The 27,362-nt window shown below is 41.4% G+C and overlaps 1 protein-coding gene across 6 annotated transcripts in view; it reads right to left on the bottom strand.

Moving 5' to 3' along the window:
* The window catches only part of LY96 (lymphocyte antigen 96), a 113,063-nt gene that overhangs the window by 82,646 nt on the left and 3,055 nt on the right, over positions 1 to 27,362 (bottom strand). For 4 of the 6 annotated variants that reach the window (XR_002523853.2, XM_021942449.2, XM_003902872.5 and 1 more), the window contains exons 2-3: positions 16,715 to 16,804; positions 11,469 to 11,597 (exon numbers count right to left, since the gene is read on the bottom strand). Coding sequence is in view for 5 of the 6 variants with exons in the window: in XM_021942449.2 (XP_021798141.1) it covers positions 11,469 to 11,597; positions 16,715 to 16,804 (219 nt within the window). In the remaining variant the exon portion in view is untranslated. Of the gene's footprint in view, positions 1 to 10,072; positions 10,465 to 11,468; positions 11,598 to 16,714; positions 16,805 to 27,362 lie in introns of those variants that run through there. The other 2 variants (XM_021942447.2, XM_021942448.2) reach the window with 1 other exon arrangement.

Below are 27,362 nucleotides of genomic sequence, written 5' to 3'. Positions count from 1 at the left end.
TCCCTACAAAGGACATAAACACCTCCTTTTTATGGCTGCATAGTATTCCATGTTGTATATGTGCCACATTTTCTTAACCCAGTCTATCATTGATGAATATTTGGGTTGGTTCCAAGTATTTGCTATTGTGAATAGTGCTGCAATAAACATACGTGTGCACGTGTCTTTATAGCAGCATGATTTATAATCCTTTGGGTATGTACCCAGTAATAGGATGGCTGGGTCAAATGGTATTTCTAGTTCTAGATCTTAAGGAATCGCCACACTGTCTTCCACAATGGTTGAACTAGTTTACACTCCCACCAACAGTGTAAAAGTGTTCCTATCTCTCCACATCCTCTCCAGCATCTGCTGTTTCCTGACTTTTTAATGATCGTCATTCTAACTGGTGTGAGATGGTATCTCATTGTGGTTTTTATTTGCATTTCTCTGATGACCAGTGATGATGAGCATTTTTTCATGTGTCTGTTAGCTGTATAAATGTCTTCTTTTGAAAAGTGTCTATTCATATCCTTCACCCACTTTTTGATGGGGTTGTTTGATTTTTTTCTTGTAAATGTGTTTAAGTTCTTTGTAGATTCTGGATATTAGCCCTTTGTCAGATGGGTAGATTGCAAAAATTTTCTCCCATTCTGTAGGTTGCCTGTTCACTCTGATGGGAGTTTCTTTTGCTGTGCAGAAGCTCTTTAGTTTAATTAGGTCCCATTTTTCTATTTTGGCTTTCGTTGTCATTGTTTTTTGTGTTTTAGTCATGAAGTCCTTTCCCATGCCCATGTCCTGAATCATATTGCCTAGAAGAACCTTTCTTCTAGGGTTTTTATGGTTTTAGGTCTAACATTTAAGTCTTTAATCCATCTTGAATTAATTTGTGTATAAGGTTTAAGGAAGGGATCCAGTTTCAGCTTTCTACATATGGCTAGCCAGTTTTCCCAGCACCATTTATTAAATAGGGAATCCTTTCCCCACTTCTTGTTTTTGTCAGGTTTGTCAAAGATCAGATGGTTGCAGATGTGTGGTATTATTTCTGAGGCCCCTGTTCTGTTCCATTGGTTTATATCTCTGTTTTGGTACCAGTACCATGCTGTTTTGGTTACTTTACTGTAGCCTTATAGTATAGTTTGAAGTCAGGTAGTGTGATGCCTCCAGCTTTGTTCTTTCTGCTTAGGATTGTCTTGGCAATGCAGGCTCTTTTTTGGTTCCATATTAATTTTAAAGTAGTTTTTTCCAATTCTGTGAAGAAAGTCATTGGTAGCTTGATGGGGATGGCATTGAATTTATAAATTACCTTGGACAGTATAGCCATTTTCACAATATTGATTCCTCCTATCCATGAGCATGGAATGTTCTTCCATTTGTTGTGTCCTCTTTTATTTCATTGAGCAGTGGTTTGTAGTTCTTGAAGAAGTCCTTCACATCCCTTGTAAGTTATATTCCTAGGTATTTTATTCTCTTTGTAGCAATTGTGAATGGGAGTTCACTCATGATTTGGCTCTCTGTTTGTCTGTTATTGGAGTATAGGAATGCTTGTCATTTTTGCACATTATTTTGTATCCTGAGACTTTGCTAAAGTTGCCTATCAGCTTAAGGAGATTTTGGGCTGAGATGATGGGGTTTTCTAAATATACAATCATGTCATCTGCAAACAGGGACAATTTGACTTCTTCTTTTCCTAATTGAACACCGTTTATTTCTTTCTCTTGCCTGATTGTCCTGGCCAGAATTTCCAACACTATGTTGAATAGGAGTGGTGAGAGAGGGCATCCCTGTCTTGTGCCAGTTTTCAAAGGGAATGCTTCCAGTTTTTGCCCATTCAGTATGATATTGGCTGTGGGTTTGTCATAAGTAACTCTTATTATTTTGAGATATGTCGCATCAATACCTAGTTCATTGAGAGATTTTAGCATGAAGGGCTGTTGAATTTTGTCGAAAGTCTTTTCTGCATCTATTGAGATAATCGTGTGGTTTTTGTCTTTGGTTCTGTTTACATGATGGATTATGTTTATTGATTTGTGTATGTTGAACCAGCCTTGCATCCCAGGAATGAAGCCAACTTGATCTTGGTGGATAAGCTTTTTGATGTGCTGCTGGATTCGGTTTGCCAGTATTTTATCGAGGATTTTCACATTAATGTTCATCAGGAATATTGGTCTAAAATTCTCTTTTTTTGTTGTGTCTCTGCCAAGCTTTGCTATCAGGATGATGTTGGCCTCATAAAATGAGTTAGGGAGGAGTCCCTCTTTTTCTATTGATTGGAATGGTTTCAGAAGGAATTGTACCAGCTCCTCTTTGTACCTCTGGTAGAGTTTGGCTGTGAATCCATCTGGGTCTGGACTTTTTTTGGTTGGTAGGTTATTAATTATTGCCTCAATTTCAGAGTCTGTTATTGGTCTATTCAGGGATTCAAGGTCTTCCTGGTTTAATCTTGGGAGAGTGTATGTGTCCAGGAATTTATCCATTTCTTCTAGATTTTCTAGTTTATTTGTGTAGAGGTGTTTATAGTATTCTCTGGTGGTAGTTTGTATGTCTGTAGGATCAGTGGTGATATCCCCTTTATCATTTTTTATTGCATCTATTTGATTCTTCTCTCTTTTCCTCTTTATTAATCTTGCTAGTGGTCTATCTATTTTGTTGATCTTTTCAAAAAACCAGCTCCTGGATTCATTGATTTTGTGAAGGGTTTTTGTCTCTATCTCCTTCAGTTCTGCTCTAATCTTAGTTATTTCTTGCCTTCTGCTAGCTTTTGAATTTGTTTGCTCTTGCTTCTCTAGTTCTTTTCATTGTGATGTTAGGTTGTTGATTTTAGATCTTTCTTGCTTCCTCTTGTGGGCATTTAGTGCTATAAATTTCCCTTTACACACTGCTTTAAATATGTCCCAGAGATTCTGGTATGTTGTGTCTTTGTTCATATTGGTTTCAAAGAACATCTTTATTTCTGCCTTCATTTCGTTATTTACCCAGTAGTCATTCAGGAGTGGGTTGTCCAGTTTCCATGTAGTTGTGCAGTTTTCAGTGAGTTTCTTAATCCTAAGTTCTAATTTGATCGCACTGTGGTCTGAGAGACAATTTGTTGTGATTTCTGTTCTTTCACATTCGCTGAGGAGGGCTTTACTTCCAACTGGAAGTATGTGGTCAATTTTGGAATAAGTGCGATGTGGTGCTGAGAAGAATGTATATTCCATTGATCTGGGGTGGAGAGTTCTGTAGATGTCTATTAGATCTGCTTGGTGCAGAGCTGAGTTCAAATCCTGGATATCCTTGTTAACCTTCTGTCTTGTTGATTTGTCTAATATTGACAAAGGGGTGTTAAAGTCTCCCATTATTATTGTGTGGGAGTCTAAGTCTCTTTGTAGGTCTCTAAGGATTTGCTTTGTGAATCTGGGTGCTCCTGTATTTGCTACATATATATTTAGAATAGTTAGCTCTTCTTGTTGAATTGATTCCTTTACCATTATGTAATGGCCTTCTTTTTCTCTTTTGATCTTTGATGGTTTAAAGTCGGTTTTATCAGAGACTAGGATTGCAACCTACTCTTTTTTTTTTGCTTTCCATTTGCTTGGTAGATCTTCCTCCATTTCTTTATTTTGAACCTGTGTGTCTCAGCACATGAGATGGATCTCCTGAATACAGCACACTGATGGATCTTGACTCTTTATCCAATTTGCCAGTCTGTGTCTTTTATTTGGACCATTTAGCCCATTTACATTTAAGGTTAATATTGTTATGTGTGAATTTGATCCTGTCATTATGATGTTAGCTGGTCTTTTTGCCCATTAGTTGATGCAGTTTCTTCCTAGCATCAATAGTCTTTACAATTTGGCATGTTTTTGCAGTGGCTGGTACTGGTTGTTCCTTTCCATGTTTAGTGCTTCCTTCAGGAGCTCTTGTAAGGCAGGCCTGGTGGTGACAAAATCCCTCAGCATTTGCTTGTCTGTAAAGGATTTTATTTCTCCTTCACTTATGAAGCTTAGTTTGACTGATTATGAAATTCTGGGTTGAAAATTCTTTTTTTTAAGTATGTTGAATATGGGCCCCCACTCTCTTCTGGCTTGTAGAGTTTCTGCCAAGAGATCCGCTGTTAGTCTGATAGGCTTCCCTTGTGGGTAACCCGACCTTTCTCTCTGGCTACCCTTAACATTTTTTTCCTTCATTTGAACCTTGGTGAATCTGACAACTATGTGTCTTGGGGTTGCTGTTCTCAAAGAGTGTCTTTGTGGTGTTCTCTGTATTTCCTGAATTTGAATGTTGGCCTGCCTTGCTAGGTTGGGGAAGTTCTCCTGGATACTGTCCTGAAGAGTGTTTTCCAGCTTAGTTCTATTCTCCCCATCACTTTCAGGTACACCAAACAAACGTAGATTTGGCCTTTTCATATAGTCCCATGTTTCTTAGAGGCTTTGTTCATTTCTTTTTACTCTTTTTCCTCTAAACTTCTCTTCTCGCTTCATTTCATTAACTTGATCTTCAATCACTGATACCCTTTCTTCCACTTGATCGAATCGGCTACTGAAACTTCTGCATGCATCGCAAAAGTTCTCATGCCATGGTTTTCAGCTCCATCAGGTCATTTAAGGTCTTCTCTACACTGTTTATTCTAGTTAGCCATTCATCTAATCTTTTTTCAAGGGTTTTAGCTTCCTTGCGATGGTTTCGAACATCCTTCTTTAGCTCGGAGAAGTTTGTTATTACTGACCTTCTGAAGCCTACTTCTGTCAGCTTGTCAAAGTCATTCTCCATCCAGCTTTGTTCCGTTGTTCGCGAGGAGCTGTGATCCTTTGGAGGAGAAGAGGCACTCTGGTTTTTAGAATTTTCAGCTTTTCTGCTCCAGTTTCTCCCCATCTTCGTGGTTTTATCTACCTTTGGTCTTTGATGATGGTGACGTACAGGTGGAGTTTTGGTGTGGATGTCCCTTTCGTTGATGTTGATGCTATTCCTTTCTGTTTGTTAGTTTTCCTTCTAACAGTCAGAACACTCAGCTGCAGGTCTGTTAGAGTTTGCTGGAGGTCCACTCCAGACCTCTTTGCCTGGGTATCACCAGCAGAGGCTGCAGAACAGCAAATATTGATCCTGATCCTTCCTCTGGAAGCTTTGTCTCAGAGGGGCACCCAGCTGTCTGAGGTGTCAGTCAGCCCCTACTGGGAGGTGTCTCCCAGTTAGGCTACATAGGAGTCAGGGACTCACTTGAGGAGACAGTCTGTCCGTTCTCAGAGCTCAAACACCGTGCTGGGAGAACCACTGCTCTCTTCAGAGATGTCAGACAGGGACATTTAAGTGTGCAGAAGTTTCTGCTGCCTTTTGTTCAACTATTCTCTGCCCCCAAAGGTGGAGTCTAGAGACGCAGGCAGGCCTCGTTGAGCTGTGGTGGGCTCCACCCAGTTCGAGCTACCCACCACTTTGTTTACCTTCTCAAGCCTCAGCAATAGTGGACGCCCCTCCCCAAGCCAGGCTGCTGCCTTGCAGTTCGATTTTGGACTACTGTGCTAGCAGTGAGCAAGGCTCACTGCTGAGCCAGGTGCAGGATACAATCTTCTGGTGTGCTGTTTGCTAAGACCACTGGAAAAGTGTAGTATTAAGGCAGGAGTGTTCCAATTTTCCAGGTATAGTCTGTCACAGCTTTCCTTGGCTAGGAAAGGGAAATCCCCTGACCCCTTGCACTTCCCGGGTGAGGCGATGCCCTGTGCTGCTTCGGCTCACCCTCCATGGGCTGCACCCACTGTCCAACTAGTCCCAATGAGATGAACCAGGTACCTCAGTTGGAAATGCAGAAATCACCCATCTTCTGTGTCAATCACTCTGGGAGCTCCAGACCAGAGCTGTTCCTATTCGGCCATCTTGGAATGGACCCTTCCATTATTTTTCTTAGGAAGTTAGCTTGAAGCTTTGCCCACAATGAAGAAGGCAAGAGGGAACTTAGGAAGGGCGAGGGAGAACAGAACCCCTTCTTAGGCTCTCCTCTCCTCTTCCCAAAAGGTGTCCATGCAGCTCACTCATGGTCCAGTTTAGTTTTCCTGGCAACTATGCAGGCAGCGGGATCCGAGCCTCAGATGGTATTGTACATTGAATTGTGTCCCCCAAAAAGATATGTTGAAGGCCTAACTTCCAGTGCCTGTGAACATGACCTTATTTGGAAATAGGATCTTTGCAGACAGTCAAGTTAAAATGAGGCCATTAGGGTGGGCCCTAGTCCAATATCCGTTATTAAGAAGGGGAAATTTGGACACTGAGATAGGCACACATAGGAAGGAAGACCACAGTGAAGGGCCCCAGGAAAAAGATGGCCATCTACAAGGCAAGACATGCCATAGGCCACCAGAAGCTAGGAGAGAGGCCTGGAACAGATCCATGCCTAGCTCCTGCAGAGGAAGCATGGCCTCGTTATCTTGGTTTCAGACTTCTGAACTCCAGAGCTGTTAGATGATAAATTTCTGTTTTTCTAAGATATTCAGTTTATGGTACTTAGTAACAGCAGCCCCAGCAAAATCCCGGTAACAAAACTTACAGGCTTATGAAATTTTTTTTAAACAAGATCTTGCTCTGTTGCCCAGGCTGGAGTGCAGTGGTGCAATCACAGCTCACTGCAGCCTCCACTGCCCAAGCTCCAGTGATCCTCCCGCCTCAGCCTCTCAAGTATCTGGGACCACAGGCATGAGCCACCAGGCCCAGCTAATTTTTGTATTTTTGGTAGAGACGGCATTTCACCATGTTGTCCAGGCTGTTCTCAAACTCTTGATGTCAAGCAACCCACCTGCCTTGGCCTCACAAAGTGCTGGGATTGCAGGCATGAACTACCATGCCCAGCTCAGGCTTATTAAATTTAAGATGCTTTGAAATATCCATCTATTGATTCATAAATGTGTTTTTGAAAGAAACAGATATGTGTGTGTGTGTGTGTGTGTGTGTAAAAACTGGTGAGATTATGGGTAACTTTTACTTTATAATTGCTTGTCCATATTTTCTAAATATCATATCATAAAGATGTATAACTTTTATAACAACCAAAAGGAAAATTATTTTAAACATAGATATGTATGGTACTTGCAAATTTGACTCCCAAATTTCAAGGGACTCTTGCTACGTCAATGCTTCTTAAATCAGAAAGTCCTAAGTTCTGGGCCCACATACTCAGCTGCCAGATGGCCATGTTTATTTGAATGTTCCAAAATTACCTTGAGCTTAACATGCCCAAGCCAGAACTCATTATGTTTCCCTAAAAAAAAAAGAAAAAAAAAAACCTGCCTGTTCTTTTGTACACATCATCTCAGATAATAGCACTTCCATACATCCAGTCACTGGCCCTCAAGTGTGGTGCTTTTTTTTCTTTATCTTTTTTTTTTTTTCTTTTTTTTTTGAGTCAGGAGTACAATGGTGGATCACAGCTAGCCAAGACCTCCTGGGTGCAAGTGATCCTCCCACCTCAGCCTCCCAAGTAGCTGGACTAAAGGCTGGTACCACCACACCCAGCTAATTTTTTTTTTTTTTTTTTTTGAGAGATGGGGTTTCACCTCCTTGCCCAGTCTGGCCTCAAACTCTTAGCCTCGGCCTCCCAAAGTGCTGGTATTACAGGTAACCAGCCCAAGAGGTTCTTGATCTTACCTAATCCTTGCCTGCCACATTAAATCAGTGTATCCTGCCTATTCTGTCTCCCAAAACGCTCTCATTCATCTCCTGCCTGCTACTCCCTGGCTGCCATCACGTTCACCCTTCATGGTCTCTCACAGAGCCTCCTGGATGCTCTTCCTTCCACCCAAGTTTCCTGCCTCAGCCTACCCCCACCTCCTGCCATATGGATGCTAGTTATCTGCAAAAATGGAAATCTCAGTGGGTCATCCCTGCCCACTGACTATAGAATACAGGCCAATATTTTGCGCATGACTTATATGCTCACACTGCCCCCTTTTCTAGGCTCATCTCCAGCAATTCCCCACAAGCACATTCTGCTCCAACTACAAAAAAACTACTCTCCAAATAAACCATACTCTTTCATGACTAGATGTGTTTGCATATGCTGTTTCCTCTCCAGGGAATGTTTTTCCCCATCACTCTCTGATGCTTTCAGATTCAAGACTCTAATAAAATACTCTATTGAAGGCTTGTCTGACCAGCCTGGGCAATATAGTGAGACCCTGTCTCTACAAAAAATTTAAAAATGCCTAGGAGCAATGGCTCACACCTGTAATCCCAGCACTCTGGGAGGCTGAGGCAGGAGGATCACTTGAGTCCAGGAGTTCAAGACCAGCCTGGGCTCAAGATAAAGTGAGACCTTATCTCTATTTTTTAATTAAAATTAAATTAAATTTAAAATTAGGGCCGGGTGCAGTGGCTCACACCTGTAATTCCAGCACTTTGGGAGGCCGAGGCGGTCGGATGGCCTGAGGTCAGGAGTTTGAGACCAGCCTGGCTAACATGATGAAAACCTGTCTCTACTAAAACTACAAAAATTAGCTGGGCATAGTGACCTGTGCCTGTAGTCCTTGCTACTCAGGAGGCTGTGACTAGACGATGACTTGAGCTGAGGAGTTTGAGGCTGCAGTGAGCTATGATTGCACCACTGCACTCCAATCTGGGTGATGGAGCAAGATCTTTTCTCAAAAAAAAAAACACCTTATCCCAGTTTTTCTGCCACAGTGATTTAGTAACTATATAGTTAAAACTAATAACCTATAATTCTATTGCTAATAGAACTATATGTTATTTACATATACTTTTTTACAATTAATTTACAATAAAATTATATTTAGTATAATTATATGTACATATAATTTTATTGTATGGCAATGGCTCACACCTGTAATGAATTTACAATAAAATTCATTACAGGTAATTACATGTAATTTTATTGTAAATTTTGTTTTTGTGACAGTATTTCCCAGAATGGAGTGACTTTTTTTTTTTTATACTGATTTACCAGGTACATGTGCAATCTCATTACCTGCATAGGTTGTGTAGTGGTCAAGTCAGGGCTTTTAGGGTTCCCATCACCCAAGTAACATATACCCATTAACTAATTTTGCATCATCCACCCCCTCACCCTTCCAACTCTTCACTATCATTCCACTCTCTAGTACATGTGTACACATTTTTAGCACCCACTTATGGGTGGGAACATGCAATATTTGACTTTCTGTGCCTGGTTTGTTTCACTTAAGATAATGGCCTCCAGTTCCATCCATGTTGCTGAAAAATACATGATTTCATTTTTGTAATGGCTTAATAATATTCCATTGTGTAAATATACCACATTTTATTTAGCCATTCGTCTGTTGATGAACACTTAGGTGAACTCCATACCTTTGCTATTGTGACTAGTGCAATAAACATATGAGTGCAGGTATCTTTTTGATGTATTGATTTCTTTTCCTTTGAGTAGATACCTAGTAGTGAAATTGCTAGATGGAATGGTGGTTCTATTTTTAGTTCTTTGATAAATCCCCATACTGCTTTCCATAGAGGCTGTACTAATTTACATTCCCACCAAAAGTGGATGAGTTCTCTTTTCTCCATATTCTTGCTAACATCTGTTACTTTTCCTCTTTTTAAGAATAGCCATTCTGACTGGGGTAAGATGATATCTCATTGCAATTTTAATTTGCATTTCTCTGACAATTAGTGATGCTGAGCATGTTTTAATATATGTGTTGGCCATTTCTATCTCTTCTTTTGAAAAGTATCTATAAGTATCCACTCATGTCCTTTTCCCACTTTTTTTTTTCTTTTTTTTTTTTTTTTGAGACTGAGTCTCACTCTGTCACCTGGACTGGAGTGCAATGGCATCGTCTCACCTCACTGCAACCTCCACCTCCCGGGTTCAAGGGATTTTCCTGCCTCAGCCTCTCAAGTAGCTGGGACTACAGGCGCATGCCACCACACCTGGCTAATTTTTGTATTTTTGGCAGAGACAAGGTTTCCCTACGTTGGCCAGGCTGGTCTAGAACTCCTGACATCGTGATCCACCTGTCTCAGTCTCCCAAAGTGCTGGGATTACAGGCATGAGCCACTGTGCCCGGCCACTTTTCCCACTTCTTAATGCGGTTGTTTTTGTTGTTGTTGTTGAGTTGTTTGAGTTCCTTGTACATTCTGAATGTTAGTACCCTGTTGGATGAATAGTTTGTGAATTTTTTCTCATATACTACAGATTGTCTGTTCACTCCATTATTTCTTTTGCTATGCAGAAGCTTTTTGATGTAATTAAATCCTTTTTGTCTACTTTTGTCTTTATTGCCTGTGCTTTTGAGATCTTTGTCATAAATTCTTTGTCTAGACCAATGTCCAGAAGAATCTTCCCTAGGTTTCTTCTAGTATATTTATAATTGCAGATCTTATGCTTAAGTTGTTCATCCATCTTGAGTTGATTTTTGAATGTGGTGAGAGATAGGGGTCCAGGTTCATTCTTCTGCATATGGCAATCCAGTTTTCCCCAGAGTGACTTTCTGAGCAAGGAGATCCTACCATTCAACTTCAGATAACCAGAACCTAAATCATGATTTGCCCAAATTAGGTTCAATAGATGTTTATGGAAGAAAGTGGGAGGAGGGAGAGAAGAAGTAGACAAGCTGACTTGAGTCTGACACCTCTGAGGTCTCAAGAAAGAGAAACTTTGAAGATTCAAGTAAAATATCAGTGTAATCCCACAGAGATTGTATAAAATAATTGTAAAACAGTTGTGCAAAAGAAATGCACAATTTAAAAAAAACCAGTAATCTGCTAAGGGAATTTCTTTTTTCAAAGAGAAAGCATGACACAGTAGAAGAGTCATATCTTAGAGTTAGGAGGCTACTCTGTTACTAGTTCTCCAAATGACCATGGACACCTTACTGAGCCACTGCAAACATCAGTTCCCTCATTATAAAGATGACAGGACTGGAAAATCAGTAACAAAAGAAGGATTCTTATTCTGAACACTGTACTAGGCTTTTTTTTTCTTTTACACACATTCTCTAATTTAATTCTTAAAACTATTTATGATGTGTTTTACTTCCCCATTTTATAGCTGAGGAAAATGAGGCCAAGAAGAGTTAAATATTAATAACATGCTGAAAGTCACATTGCTGGTAAACAGAAAAGCTGGAATATAGTTTTAAAGTGGTAATTCCTTTTTTTAAATTCATTTTTTATTTTTATTTTTTATCCCTTGGTGCAAGATCTCTGTAAGGGTCCTAATTTCTGGATGTTATGATTCTGTAAATAATTCCAAGGAGGAACATAAAGGCAGAAGTCACTGAAGAAACCAATGACTGTATAGAAAATCTGGTGGGTTACTATGAAAAATATTAACAATACAAATCATATAAGTGTCATCTTAACAATTCAAGTACATAATTATAAAATGCTATTTAAGCTGCTAAAAGTAAAAACTTTGGATAGAAAAAGAATTATTACCAGAAAAGGAAGTTTTCATTTTCAATGTATTTAATTTTCACAACATTTTCATAAGGAATTATTTCCTATTCTAAAAGTAATATGAACTGAACACTTACCTCCCTTCAGAGCTCTGCAAAAAGAATAATCATCATCAGATCCTCGGCAAATAACTTCTTTGCGCTTTGGAAGAGTCATGGAGTTGACAGTTATATAGAGATTGAAATATAATTGCTTTACATCTCTCCCTTTAAAAGAAAAAATCCCATTAGGTCCTCAAATAGTAGATTCTTTTATACATAATGATTAACATTTATTGTATAGTTAAAAGGGGCCCTGTGCTTTTCTTACATTATTTCATTTAATCATCACAACTATCTAAAAAGTGGGTATTATTACTCTTCTTCTGCAGATGAGAAAACTGAAGTTCTGAGAGGGCAACTAGTAAATCATAATCAAATACAATGTTCCACGGTAAAACTATGCATGCTCTGCCTAAAAACAGAAGAGCCTTCATAACTTCATAGAGAAAACTATGAAATAAAGACATAAAATGTCTAGTTCTAATCATGGTTCTGCTAGAAAATTCAAAAGAAAAGAAAGGGAAAGGAAAGACAGTGAGACAGTCAACTTTCTAGGAGTTCTGATGAAAGAGTTCTTGAGAATAAAATAGAATCTTTTGATGAAAAATAAATATATGGCTATTTTTTAATTTCCTTGTGATCTCCCTATTTCCAACTACCATGAAAAATTCCAGTAATCAATGCATTTTTCTCAACTCTTCCAACTTATTCAGTTGGCCCAAATGAAAAAGATGCACAATCCTTTTCTTTCTTTTTCTTTTTTCTTTTTTTTTTTTTTTTGAGACAGACTGGAGTGCAGTGGCATAATCTTGGCTCACTGCAACCTTCGCTGCCCAGGTTCAAGCGATTCTCCTGCCTCAGCCTCCCGAGTAGCTGGGATGACAGGCGCCTGCCACCACGTCCAGCTAATTTTTTTTATTTTTAGTAGAGATGGGGTTTCACCATCTTGGCCAGGCTGGTCTTGAAGTCCTGACTTTGTGATCCACCCGCCTCAGCCTCCCAAAGTGCTGGGATTACAGGCATGAGCCACTGTGCCCAGGCAAAAAAGATGCACAATCCTTTTCATAATGAAAACAATTTTGCAACCACTACCTCACTGCAAATATTTTCCTAGTAAGATCACCATGACTCATTATAACCATAATCAAAAGACAACTTTTCTAACTTTAATTTGAACTTGGCTATGCTTAATAGAACTGCCTGCTTCTTTCCCTAAACCGTCTTTGGTGTTGGTGCAACCACTCTCTTCCAGGTGTCCTCCAATCTCTCTGACTCCTCCTCCTCAGTCTATTTCATTGACTCCTAGATTTCTCCAGGTTCTAGCCTCAGTTCTCAATTTTCACTCTGCACACTCTCTCAGACCAAATACCACATAAGGTGACAATTCTCAAATCAAGTTTAGTCTCAACCTTTCTCCTGAGCATTGATCCCATGTATTTATTCAATATCTCTACTCAAATATTGCCCAGTTACCTTACCCAACAGATCTAAAAGTGATTTCCTCCTCTTCATCACCAAATTGGCACTAGAATTCCCAGTCCTAGTAAATCTTTCTAACCTCCTTTTCATACCCATTACCGTGCTGCCTTCATGCAGGCCCTCATTGCTCTGAACCTGAAGCACCACCAACCTTCCTAATTTGTCTTCACTTCTCAACTTTCAGGGTAGGGTATGGAGAAGACTATCATGGGGTCTGTTTCAAACAGTGATTCCATGGCCTACTCCATGGACTTTGGCTTGAACTTCTCCAAAAGCAGGGCTGTGTGTAGAAGTTGAAAGACCGTTTTCACAAGGAATTCCTGGAGACACAGAAGCACAAGACAGTGCCACCGTGGTGTCCAGTGACAATGCAGGGCAAAGGACCTTCTTCCATTTCTTCGTGAAACACAGCATGATTCCAGTCTTCAATAACTCCAGGAAAGGAAGTCCTGCTTTGACAACTCAATAGTTTACGTTGTGAGAAACTCCTTGGCCTTGGACACCCCTGTGGTCATGTTAAGAACATGAACAATGGCAACAATGAGACATCACTTTTGTGGCTCAGCAGGCTAGGGATGTCAATGTGGGTGTTGGAGTGAGGGACAAGAAACATGGGCTGGGCACGGTGGCTCACGCCTGTAATCCTAGCAATTTGAGAGGCTGAGGCGGGCAGATCACCTGAGGTCAGGAGTTCGAGACCATCCTGGCCAACATGGCAAAACCCCATCTCTGCTAAAAATACAAAAATCAGCTGGGCGCGGTGGCAGGCTCCTGTAATCCCAGCTACCAGAGGTACTGAGGCAGGAGAATTGTTGGAACCTGAGAGGCGAAGGCTGCAGTGAGCCGAGATCACGCCACTGCACTCCAACCTGGGTGACAGAGTGAGACTCCGTCTCAAAAAAAGAAAATAAACATGGTGGCTGTCATGTGGTATATAAGAGGACTGTTTTTTAGCTTACCAAAGACAATTCCAGGAACTTCCAGAAATAACCTTAAAGGAAGCTTATGCTCCAGTTCTATTTGTCAATCAGTTAATAATATACAAATAATTTACTAGCAAGGCTATGACGTCTCAAAAGATATCATTTCCATTCTCAACCTATTTTTGGTTCAAGTTTGTACTTGTATCTCCTTCCGAATTCAAGTAGAAATAAGGCCATAAAAATAAGGTCGATTTCCATGAATGTGGCCTCACACTTTATACCAACATTATAGTATATTCTATGGAAACTCAGGTCATAATTGCACTATAAAAATGTGACTGAATAATTATTGTGTTGATAAATTTATATAATTTGTTATATAAATGTCATATTTAGTGAGAAATTATAAAACATTTGTGATGGCCATCGAGATATGTTCCTCAAATTTCCCTTCAAAAGCAGCTGCTGTGAGGAGAGTAGCTGGCAGACAGTCTGCAGCTGCCGCACCTTCACATCTATCTCAGCACTCAGCCAGAGGCCACCCTCTCATAGGCTGCTCCTATAATGATCCAGCACTGCAAGGACCCTAGAGCCAGGCTACTCCCGCCTGTCATGGGACTCTTACGACAGGCATTCTGCTCTGGGGCTCCCTATGTTGCCCAGGCCAAGAGTGTCTCAGGGATGCATTCTGGTCTGAGGGTTATCCTACTTAATTCTCCTTCCTCCCTTCTCTCTTTTCAAAGTTATCAGAGCTGCACCCCAATCTGAATTTTCTCCTAGCCTACTCTGGCTTCCTTTATTGTTCACAGATGTTTCCTCCAAGAAATCTCTAGCCTAATTCCTTCTTAATATCTGCTTTTCAGAGAACTCTAAATGATTTCGTACTGTCTTATTATCTTGGCCTGGAAAGATACAACCTGTTTCCTGTGTGTAAGGGGAAGGAATTCAATTGAAAGTGAGATTACTCATTATGTAAATCATCCTTTATGGCAAATGTGTAGGGGTAAAACCTGCCAACAGACCAGAAAACAGAACCTAGGAAAAAGGAAGAAACTGTAGAGCCTTAGCCAAGCAAAACTTTAGATTATTTATTTTATCCTTGGCCAGGAAATTGGAGGAAATAGAGTTAATCATCCTTTGCTCTGTGCTGTCACTAAGCTCTATTCCTATCACTTCACTTATACCATACTATCTGCAGATTTGTCTCTCCTATTGCACTGATGGATTCCTGAATTTCAAGAGAATGTCTTATTGGGTGGGCACGGTGGCTCACGCCTGTAATCCCAACACTTTGGGAGGCCTACGCGGGTAGATCACTTGAGGTCAGGAGTTCAAGACCAGCCTGGCCAACATGGTGAAACCCCATCTCTACTAAAAATACAAAAATTAGCTGGACGTGGTAGTGGGCGCCTGTAATCCCAGCTACACAGGAGGCTGAGGCAGGAGAATGGATTGAACCCAGCAGGCAGAGACTGCAGTGAGCCGAGATCATGCCACTGTACTCCAGCCGGGGCAACAGACAGAGACTCCATTTCAAAAAAGGAAAAAAAGAAAAAAAGAGAGAGACAGAGAATATCTTATCAATGAATTCACAGTGCCTAGCACGATACTTATAATTTACTAAGCATTTTTTAGTGAATAAATGAATGCAGATACGGAGTGTCAAAAAAACAGGTTGAACAACTAGAATCATGAAAATTAAAACACAAGTTTATTGTCTATCATTCCTGGGTTCTCAGTTTCGGGGATTTTGTTGTTGTTGTTGTTGTTTTTCATTTTTCTGGTAAGCCAGATAACTAATATCGGGGGAAAATGTTTAAGCTTATTTATGTAAAACTACTCTGTAAAGCATTAATAGAAAACAAGCTCCAAATCTAAACTAGGATGTGAATTATGGTGATGATGATGATGATAAAGATTAAAACTAAAGTTTTCTGGGATTCCAGAGCTTACAGGCAATAAGCAATGTTGGGTAACTGGTAGGAGAAGAAAAAGTTTTGTGTCTGCACAGAGACTGAGATACAGCCCCATGCTATCACCCCACCTGTGTTAGCTTTTTCTAAGCTGATAACAAGCAGAGTCAGAGAGAGGAAAACCAAGACACAACGCAAAGCAAAACAAAACACATTGCCTTCTGTCATCACATTATTACTGTATTTTTCTCTAGAAAGACCATCTTTAAAAAATTTTAAAGTCCTGGCTTGCTCACACACAGATCTTCCACTAATGGAAACCCAATATTACTTATAGCTAATGATTGACAAAGGATATACCTATAAAATTATTGGATATCTGAAGTTATTTCCATTTCTACCCACATGTTCTTGTGTAATCCTCTCCCAATAGTATGGACTGGCCTAGTGATTTGCTTCTAACCAATAGAACACAGGAAAGGTGATGGAGTGTTACTTCCATGATTATGCTACATAAGATTGTGAATTTTGCCTAGTTAGCTGACTGTCCCCCTTGCTGGCTTTGAAAAAGCAAGCAGCCATATTGAAAATGTCCATGTGGTAAGGAACTGATGGTGGCCAACAGCCAGCAAGGGACTGAATACTAACAACTGAATACTGACAACAGCTACGTGAGCTTAGAAATATATATTTCCTAGTTGAGCCTCAGAAGGGACTCCAGCCTGGCAAGCACCTTGATTGTAGCCGTATGGTAGACCTGGAAGCAGACACAGGTAAGCCATGCCCAGAATACTGATCAACAAAGATGATGAGATAATAAATGTGTGCTGTGTTAAGCCACAAAGATCATGGTAATTTGTTATATAGCAATAGATAACGAACACAAGTATATTTGAAACACAATCATTTATCATTGATATTTCTTAACTCCTTTGATTGGTCTATAAAAGCAAAAATTTGGACTTACTTGGAATGTAGAAAATGTGCAACAATCCTCTGGATCCCTTCAATTTTATGCAGGGATTAACATTAATTGAAATTGGGTATTGCATTTTATCTAAAAGCAATAAAGATAATGTCAATAAATTACTACAAATCATCTCCAATAAGTTTAGTATTCTGGATATCAGCCTTTTAAGATGAATTTTGCATTAAAATCATAAAATAGGAAAAATTGATGACAGTTGAAAATGTCTCCCCAGAGAAATGACATCAGCAGCATGGCAGAATCAGAAGCCCTGAACTCTTCTTGCCTCCACTAGCACAACAATTTACAGAAAAATTCCCTTTGTGAGAAATCAAACTAATTGAAAGACTCCTGCACCCAAGGAGAACTCAAAACCAGATTCAACAAAGCCAGTAGGGAGACTTGGGACATTCTTTAACCAGAGATTATTACCCTGGTGTGGTGTTATACAATCAGGAAGAGACCCCCCCACCCCAAGCTCCTAGCTCCACCCATGGGAGAAAAGAAGTTGTTTCACATGTGCAGAACCCCAGCTTTTTCACGAGGGCTCCCCAGAGGATTGGCTTCTGTCTTGCCAGTCTTGGAGTTCTGATGAGTCTGGCACAGTCTACCACCCAGGGGAGAATAAAGGCAGTGTCTTGGGCAGATAGGCATCATTGATCCTCCCCTCTGCTCAGCACAGACTGAGCAGATGAAAAATCTTAGTTCTCAGCTTTCTCCTGGGGAGGGAGAGTTAATCCATGCATCCAGCACCCCAACTTCTCTGGGGATCCCCAAAACACTTACATCTTTCTCATCAGTCCTAGAGCTCTGACAGGTCTGGCATAGTCTAGCTGCCTGGCAGGGGAATGGAGACAACAGCTTGGGCTGGTAGATGCCACAGTTCCCTCCACCACCCCATCTCTGGCTCAGCACGGAATAGGTGGACAAAAAAACACAGCTGCCTGCATCTCCCTGAAGTGAGAAAGAGTTGGTAGAGGACCCCAGAATCTCCAACCAGGCTACTAGTGAAGTGGGAAATTAAAGAAAGAAAGAAAAATAAAAATAAAATTAAAAAGAGAAAGAAATAAGCTTTCCTGTATTAGGTCAACTCATCTCAAAGGTGGTAGCAGGCAAGGCCCAGCCCCAGGAAAAGTCTTGATAAACACTATCTGAGAAGCTAGGACACAAAGGAATGTGCTCAGCACTCCCTCAACATAGGGAGAGGAAAAACAAATTTTCCTTTCTTTTATGGTATGAGTTTATAGATTCTTGCTCTCTGTAACTAGTAACTTCAAGTATTCTGTTTTATTTAAGAAGTACAGTGAAGGTCATGAGAAGCCTGAGCAGGCCTGAACTATAGCCATCTGGGCACCATGGTGAAGATTATGAGATAAACCACTGCAAGGCTCTTTTGAGCAAAACCTAGATAACAGACATCTGGGTTGCATAGTAATGGTCATGTGTAATCCTGAGTTATAAACCTATCGCAATTTGATTAATTGTTCTGCCTCTATATCCTTGCTTTCATGCCACTGTAAGCCTGCTTCAAGCTAGCCTACCACCTTTTAGAAGTGTGTATAAAAGTCAAGTGCTGTCTTTGTTCTGGGCCCAGTTTTTAGATGTTAAGTCTGCTGGGTCTGAGTGCATTCAATAAAGATCCTCCTGCTTTACCCTGAGGTCTCTCTCATCCTCCTGATTCCCACAACAATAGGTGTGGGTTATGTTCCTGTGTGAGGCCAATTTGTGAAGACTGAAAGAGATGTCTGCTTTGTAATGTGCAGATGCCAAACAGAGAAACAAGTAAAATGAAAGATCAGGCAAAGATGTTTCAAACAAAGGAGCAAGACACATCTTCCTCACTTATGCTAAGGAAATGAAGTTATATGATTTACCTGACAGACAATTTGAAATACCTCTTATAAAGATGCTCACTGAGGTCAAGAGAACAATACATGAATCCAGTGGGAACTTCAATAAGAAGAAAGAAAACATTTTAAAAGACCACACAGAAATCATGGAGCTGAAGGCTGGGCATGGTGGCTCATGCCTGTAATCCCAGCACTCTGGGAGGCCAAGGGGGGTGGATCACCTGAGGTCAGGAGTTCTAGACCAGCCTGGCCAACGTGGCGAAACCCCATCTCTATGAAAAAAAATACAAAAATTAGCTGGGCGTGGTGGCATGTGTCTGTAATCCTAGCTATTTGGGAGGCTGAGGCTGAGGCTGGAGAATCACTTGAACCCAGGAGGTGGAGGTTGCAGTGAGCCAAGATTGCACCACTGCACTCCAGCCTAGATGACAGAACAAGATGCTGTCTCAAAAAAAAAAAAAAGAAAGAAAAAGAAATCATGGAGCTGAGGAACACAATAACTGAACTAAAAAAGTTCACTAGAGGGGTTCAGCAGCAGACTAGACCAAGTAGATGAAAGGATCAGTGAACTCAGAGACAGATCACTGCAAAAGGATTCAATCAGAGGAGCAAAAGGAAAAAATAATTTAAAAGAGTGAAGAAAACTTAAGGTAATGGTGAGATACTACCAACCAGAACCATATATGCATTATGAGAGTTCCAGAAGTGGAAGAAAAAAGAACAGACTACAGAAAGTTTATTCAAAGAAATAATGGCTATAATCCCCGCCACTCGGGAGGCTGAGGCACAAGAATCACTTGAGCCCAGGAGGCAGAGCTTGCAGTGAGCCGAGATCATGCCACTGTACTCCAGCCTGGATGAAAGAGCAAGACTCTGTCTCAAAAAAGAAAGAAGGAAGGAAGGAAGGAAGGAAGGAAGGAAGGAAGGAAGGAAGGAAGGAAGGAAGGAAGGAAGGATTGAAAACTTCCCAAATCTAGGGAAGAAAATGGAAATAATGGAAATACAAATCCAAGAAGCCCAATGAAATAGTTTTGTTTGTTGGTTTGTTTTTAAATACGGGGGTCTGCTCTGTCACCCAAGCTGGAGTGCAGTGATGTAATCATAGCTCATTGCAGCTTCTAACTCCTGGGCTCAAGTGATCCTCTTACCAATAGCTGAGACTACAGGTGCATACCACCACACTCAGCTAAGTTTTTTATTTTTATTTTTACTTATTTTTATTTTTTTTTTATTTTTATTTTTTGTAGAGATGAGGTCTCACTATGTTGCCCAGGCTGGTCTTGAACTCCTGGACTCAAGTGATCTTCCTGCCTCAGCATCCCAAAGTGCTGGAATTACAGGCATAAGTCACCACATGTGGTCTGTTTTTTGTGTGGTTTGGTTTGTTTTTAATTTAAAAAAAAATTGTAGAGGCCAAGTGTGCTGGCTCATGCCTGTAATCCCAGCACTTTGGGAGGCCAAGGCAGATGGATGGTTTGAGGTCAGGAGTTCAAGACCAGCCTGGCCCACATAGCAACACTCCATCTCTGCAAAAAATACAAAAATTATCCAGGCATATCAGCACAGCATGTGCCTGTCATCCCAGCTATTCGGGAGGCTGAGGCACAAGAATCACTTGAATCCAGGAGGTGGAGGTTGCAGTGAGCTAAAATCACACCTCTGCACTCCAGCCTGTATGACAGAGCGAGACTGTCTCAAAAAAAAAAAAAAATTGTAGAGATGGAGTCTTCCTTTGTTGACCAGGCTGGTCTCCAACTCCTAAAGTGTAGAGTTGTTTGTGTGATTCAATTTAAGTTGTCATTAGCTTAAAACAGACTGTCAAAACTATAAGGTGTTGCTATGTTTGGAATGCATTCGCTGAAGTTCATGCATTGGAAATTTAATCCCCAGTGCAAGAGTGTTGAGGGGTGGAACCTCCAAGAGATGATCAGTTCATGAGGGCTCTGCCCTTATGAATGAATTAATGCTGTTGTTGCGGGAGTGGATTAGTTATTGTGGGTATGGATTCCTGATAAAAGGATGAGTACAGCCTCCTTCCCCACCCCTCACACGTGCTCTTTTGGCCTTCTGCCCTTCTGCCCTTCTGCCATGGGATGATGCAGCAAGAAAACCCTTGCTAGATGTTGCTCAATGTTGGATTTCTCAACAACCAGAACCATGAGCCAAATAAATTTCTGTTTATTATAAATTATCCAGTCTTATGTATTCTGTTATAGCAGCAAAAAACAAATGAAGATAGAAAATTGGTGCCAGAGAAGTGAGGTGTTGCTATAACAGGTACCTAAAAATATGGAAGCAGCTTTGAAAATGGATAATAGGCAGAGGTTGGAAGAGTTTGGAGGAATAGGCTAGAAAAAATTCCATATTGCCATGAACAGAGCATTAAGGGTAATTCTGATGCAGGCTCAGAAGAAGGGAAGAAATGTAGGGAAAGTCTGGAAATTCTTAGGGATTACTTAAGTGGTCATAATCAGAATGTTGGTAGAAATGTGGAAGGTAAAGGCAATTCTGATGAGGCCTCAGACACAAATGAAAAACAAGGTATTAGAAACTGCAGTAAAGGCCATCCTTGCTACACAGTTGCAAAGAACTTGATGGACTTTTGTCTGTTCCCTAAAACTGTGTGAAAAGTAGAACTTAGGAGCAAGGATCTATACTGTCTGGTAGAAGAAATAGATAAGCAGGAAAGTGCTCAAGGTGCTGCATGGCTTCTTTTGGCCACTTATAGTAAAATTCGATAATGAAATTAGTATGGATAGAAGGGAGCCAAGTGTTCTTCTACATCAAGACAATGGGAGAATGACCTGAAAGGCATTTCAAAGATCATTAAGATAGGCTAGGACTTTGAGGGCAAGGTCATATATAAAAAGCCCACAGTCAACATCATACTCAATGGTGAAAAACTGAAAGCTTTTCCTCTAAGATCAGGAACAAGGCAATGATGTCCATTCTCACCACCCTTGGTCAACATAGTACTAGAAGTCCTAGCCAAAGCAATTAGTCAAGAAAAAACAAAAAAGGCATCCAAATTGGAAGGGAAGAAGTAAAATTTTCTTTTTGCAGATGACATGGTCTTATATATAGAAATCCCTAAAGACTTCATTAAAAATTGTTACAGCTGGCTAGACATGGTAGCTCGTGCCTGTAATCTCAGCACCTTGGGAGGCAGAGGTGGAAGGATCACATAAGGTCAGGAGTTCAAGACTAGCCTGGGCAACATAGCAAGACCCTGTCTCTATTACAAACTTTTAAAAATTTTAAAGAAAATAAAAATGTAAAAAATTGTTAGAACTAATAAATGAATTCTGCAAAATTGCAGGATATAAAATGAACCTACAAAAATCAGTAATGTTACTATATACTATCAACAAGCTATTAGGCCTGGTGCAGTGGCTCATACCTGTAACCCCATCACTTTGGGAGGCTGAGACAGGAGAATCACTTGAGTCCAGGAATTCAAGACCAGCTTGGACAACATGGCAAAACCCCGTCTGTACAAAAAATACAAAAATTAGCCAGATGTGATGGTGCATGCCTGTAGCTACTCAGGAGGCTGAGGTGGGAGGATACTTGGGCCCAGAGAGTCAAGACAGCAGTGAGCCAAGATTTTGCCACTGCTCTCCAGCCTGGGCAACAGATTGAGACCCTGTTTCAAAAAAATTAAAATTGCCAGGTGTGGTGGCTCACGCCTGTAATCCCAGCACTTTGGGAGGTCGAGGAGGGTGGATCACCTGAGGTCAGGAGTTTGAGACCAGCCTGGCCAACATGGTGAAACCCCATCTCTACTAAAAATACAAAAATTAGCCAGGCATGGTGGCAGGTGCCTGTTGTCCCAGCTACTCAGGAGGCTGAGGCATGAGAATTGCTTGAGCCCAGGAAGTGGAGGCTACAGTCAGCTGAGATCACGCCACTGCATTCCAGCCTGGGCAACAGAGCAACACTCTGCCTCAGAAAAAAAAAAAAAAAAATTATAACAAGCTATCTGGAAAAGAAATTAGAAAAACAATCCAATTTACAATAGTACCAAGAGGAATACAATAAACTTCACTAAGGAAGTTAAAGACTTGTATAGTAAAAGCAACAAAATAAATTGATCAAAGAAATTAACAGGACAAAAACAACCAGAAAGATATCCCTTGGTCATAGATTGGAAGACAATGTTGCTAAAATGTTCATACCATCCAAAGTGTTCTACAGATCCAGATTTGAAGCAATCTCTGTCAAAATCCTAATGGTGGTGGTGTTGGTGTTGTTGTTGTTGTTGTTGTTGAGAGAGAGAGAGAGAGAGACAGGATTTTACTCTGTCACCCAGGATAAAGTGTAGTGGCACAATCATAGCTCACGGCAACCTCAAACTCCTGGGCTCCAGTGATTCTCCCACCTCAGTCTCCTGAGTAGCTAGTACTACAGGTGCATGCCACCATATCCAGTGAATTTTTTTTTCATTCTTTTGTAGAGATGGGGCCTTACTATGTTGCTCAGGCTGGTCTTGAACTCCTGGCTTCAAGTGATCCTCTCACTTCGGCCTCTCAAAGCACTAGGATTATAGGCATGAGACACCACGCCTGGCACCAATGACATTTTTTTACAGAACTAGAAAAAAATAATTATAAAATGTATACAGAATTTGTGATATTGTAAAATAATAAGAAATACATATTTTGTCTTTGCCCCAGTTTCTGGCATAGAGATCCTAAAATCCTTGTAGTTTACAGAACAATGGGAGTGGTAAGAGAATTTTTTTGTCCTAACATTTGGTTTTTGATGCCAATTTCTTGCCCAGAGCTTCTAGTTCCTTGGACTGTCCTGGGCAATAGCAGCATCTTTTTTCTAATGGTGACTCTTGGTGGGTTCATGGATAAGGGCCAGTTACCAGAAAGACCAAGCCATGATGAGAAGCTTGGAACTTTTAGCCCCACCTCCCATCCTGCGGGAAGGAGAGAGGGGCTACAGACAGAGTTAACATTCGATTATGCCTACATGATGAACCCCCCCATAAAAATTTCTGAGCGACAGGGTTAGGAGAGCTTCTGGGTTGATGAACACGTGGAGATGCTAGGAGGATGGTGCGCCCAGAGAGGACATGGACACTCTGGTTCCCTTATCCTGCACCTTACCTTATGTATCTCATTTATCTGGCTATTTGTCTGTATCCTTTGTATTAATATCCTTTATAATAAACCAGTAAACATAAATGAGTGTTTCCTTGTGTTCTGAGAGCTAGTCTAATGAATGATCAAACCCAAGAAAGGGGAACCTCCAATTTATAGCCAGTGAGAACCACAGGTGTCAACCTAGGGCTTGCACATGGCATCTGAGCTGGGAGGCAAACTTGTGGGAAGGACCCCCTAATGGGTGGGATCTGACTGTAACTCTAGGTAGTGTTAGTATTGCTTCAAGATCCTGAGGAGTCTTGGAGGTCTTGGTATAAACCTGAGATTTCACTCTAATTGTAGTGAAAAGCTACTGGAGGATTTTCAGCAGGAGAAGTCACATTATCTGACTTATTTTCATTTTGCAAAGATCTCTCTGGCCTCTGTGCCAAGAATAGATTGTATGGTGGCAAGAACTGAAGCAGAGGGAGGGCAATTTAAGAGGTTTTTGTAGAGGCCAAGGAGAGACAAATGTGGCATGAGTGTTAGAGAGCAGTGAGAAGCACTTGGATATAGAATAGAATCTGAAGATCATGAAAACAGGAATGACTAACACAATAATGTTAGGTGAGGGAAAGAGATACTTAAGGATACTTCTGGTTTGGGACCTAAGGAATTAGGTGGATGATGAGATGGAGAAGACTTAGACAGAAACAGGTTTAAGGCCAGACACGGTGACTCATGCCTGTAATCCCAACACATTGGGAGGCCAAAGCAGGCTGAACCCCTAAAATCAGGAGGTCAAGGTTAGCCTGGTGTCTATTTAAAAAATACAAGTCGGGCGTCGTGGCTCACGCCTGCAATCCCAGCACTTTGGGAGGCCCAGGTGGGCAGATCACCTGAGGTCAGAAGTTTGAGACCAGCCTGACCAACACGGTGAAACCCCATCTCTACTAAAAATAGAAAAATTAGCTGGGCGTGGTGGCGCACTCCTGTAATCCCTGCTACTCAGAAAGGGAGGCAGAGACTGCTGTGGGCCAAGATCGCGCCACTGCACTCCAGCCTGGGCGACAGAGAAAGACTCCATCTCAAAAAAGTAAATCCCATCCCAAAAAATACAGAAATTAGCTAGGACCAGGCGTAGTGGCTCACGCCTGTAATCCCAGAACTTTAGGATGCCAAGGTGGGTGGATCATTTGAGGTCAGGAGTTCAAGACCAGCCTGGCCAACATGGTGAAACCTCATCTCTACTAAAAACACAAAACAATAGCCAGGCATGGTGATGCACGCCTGTAGCCCCAGCTACTTGTGTGGCTGAGGCACGAAAATCACTTGAACCTGGAAGGTGGAGGTTGCAATGAGCCGAGATTGCGCCACTGCACTCCAGCCTGGGTGACAGATCAAGACTCTGTCTCAAAAAAAAAAAAAAGAAAAGAAAGAAAGAAAGAAAAGAAACAGGTTTTAGGCCTAGCATAGTGGCTTATGCGTGTAATTTCAGCACTTTGGAAGGCCGAGGCAGGAGAATTGCTTGAGCCCAGGGGTTGGGACTGACCTGGGCAGCACAGCAAGACCCTGTCTCTACAAAAAATTTAAAAATTAGTGAGGTTCGATCTTGCTCTGTTGCCCAGACTGGAGTGCAGCGGCACAAACATGGCTCACTGCAGCCTTGACCTCCTGGGCTCAAGCCATCCTCCTGCCTCAGCCTCCTGAGTAGCTGGGCTATACTACAGGTGAGTGCCATCACATCTGGCTGGCCATCCTGATTTAAAATGCAGCCCCCCAGCTTCTCCACCTTTGCATCTTTGCACCCTCTACCCCGCACCCCCCAGCTTTATTTTTCTTTCACAGCAATTACCACCATCTGACATGCTGAATATTTTACTGAATCCATAAGGGCAGGGACTTTTGTCTTTGTTGTTAATTCAATTATCTCCTCAGTTCCTAGAGTAGGTGCATGCTAAATGCTCAGAGAATATTGGTTTCATTAAATAATCTATTAATTCCTTGGATTTTCTAACCATCTGTAGCAAAAAAAAAGATTAGAACTGAGATCAATGACTCGGGATCATAGGAGAGCTGTGCCTAAGGCCCTGGAAACCAACCCACACACCCACATTTTTTGCCTTTCCCAAAATTGGGAGAATAAATCAGCCAATTTTTGTCATTTCTGTATATTATGGACTGACAGAAATGTGTCCTCATTCCCCCAACCCCATTCATATGGTGAGGCTCCAGTCCCTCCGAATGTGACTGCATTTGGAGACAGTGCCTTTAAAGAGGTAATTAAGTTAAAATGAGGCTGTTAGGATGGGCCCTAATCCAATCTTGTTGGTGTCCTTACAAGAAGAGGAAATTTGGACACACAAAGAGACACCAGGGATGTGCACACGCAGAGGAAAGGCCGTGTGAGGACACAGTGAGAAAGCAGCCAGCTGCGAGTGTCTTAGTCCACTTTGTGCTGCTATAACAGAATATTGGTGTCTGGGTACTTCATAAAGAACAGAAATTTACCATCCTGGCTAACACAGTGAAACCCCATCTCTACTAAAAATGCAAAAACATTAGCCGGGCGTAGTGGCGGGTGCCTGTAGTCCCAGCTACTCGGGAGACTGAGGCAGGAGAATGGCATGAACCCAGGAGGTGGAGCTTGCAGTGAACCGAAATCGCGCCACTGCACTCCAGCCTGGGCGACTGAGTGAGACTCCATCTCAAAAAAAAAAAAAAAAAAAAAGAACAGAAATTTATTTCTCACAGTTCTGGAGGCTGGTAAGTTCCATGTCAAGGTACTGGCATCTGACAGGGGACTTCTTGCTGTCTCATCTGGTGGTGGAGGAGCAAAAGGGCAAGAGGGGGCAAAAGCAAGAGACATACGGGGGCTAAACTTGTCCTTTTATAAGAAACTTACTCCCTCAATAATGACATTAATTTATTCATGAGAGGAAAAGCCTCCATGGCTTAATCACCTCTTAAAGGTCCCACCTCTTAATATCACCACAATGGCAATTAAATTTCAACATGAGTCTGCAAGGGCACAAAATTCAAAACACAGCAGCAAGCCAAGGAGAGAGGTCTCAGGAGAACCCAATTATGCAGATACCTTGATCTTGGACTTCTACCCTCCAGAACTGTGAAAAAATAAATGTTTGTTGTTTAAGCCATCCAGTCTGTGGTATTTTGTTATGGCACCTGAACTAATGAAGACACTGTAGCCCTGAATCAGTGGCTCAGGCCTGTAATCCCAGCACTTTGGGAAGCTGAGGCAGGGAGATTGCTTAAGTCCAGGAGCTCAAAACCAGCATGGACAACATGGCAAAACTCCGTCACTACAAAAAATTTAAAAATTAGCCAGACATGATGGTGCAGGCCTGTCGTCCCAGCTACTTGGGAGGCTGAAGTGGGAAAATCACTTGAGCCTCAGAGTTTGAGGCTGCAGTGAGCCATGATTGTACCATTCCACTCCAGCCCGGGTGACAGAGCAAGACCCTGTGCTTAAAAAACCATACACTTAGATGCCCAGCAGCTTGACCAAATGGAAATCTAGCTCTGCTTTTTCATGGAGATCATCGTCACAGTGAATCAGAGGTTGTTGTCACCAACACCCTCACAATAGTACCTAGAGGAATCACAATAGTACCTAGAGGAATCAGTGCTTCCCACAGATAATGCATTTTTGGCCTGGCGGGATGGATTCTCTCAGGCCGGGAA

Source organism: Papio anubis, chromosome 8 (genome assembly GCF_008728515.1).
Source record: "Papio anubis isolate 15944 chromosome 8, Panubis1.0, whole genome shotgun sequence".
NCBI lineage: Eukaryota > Metazoa > Chordata > Mammalia > Primates > Cercopithecidae > Papio > Papio anubis.
This window is presented reverse-complemented; position numbering and strand designations above follow the sequence as displayed.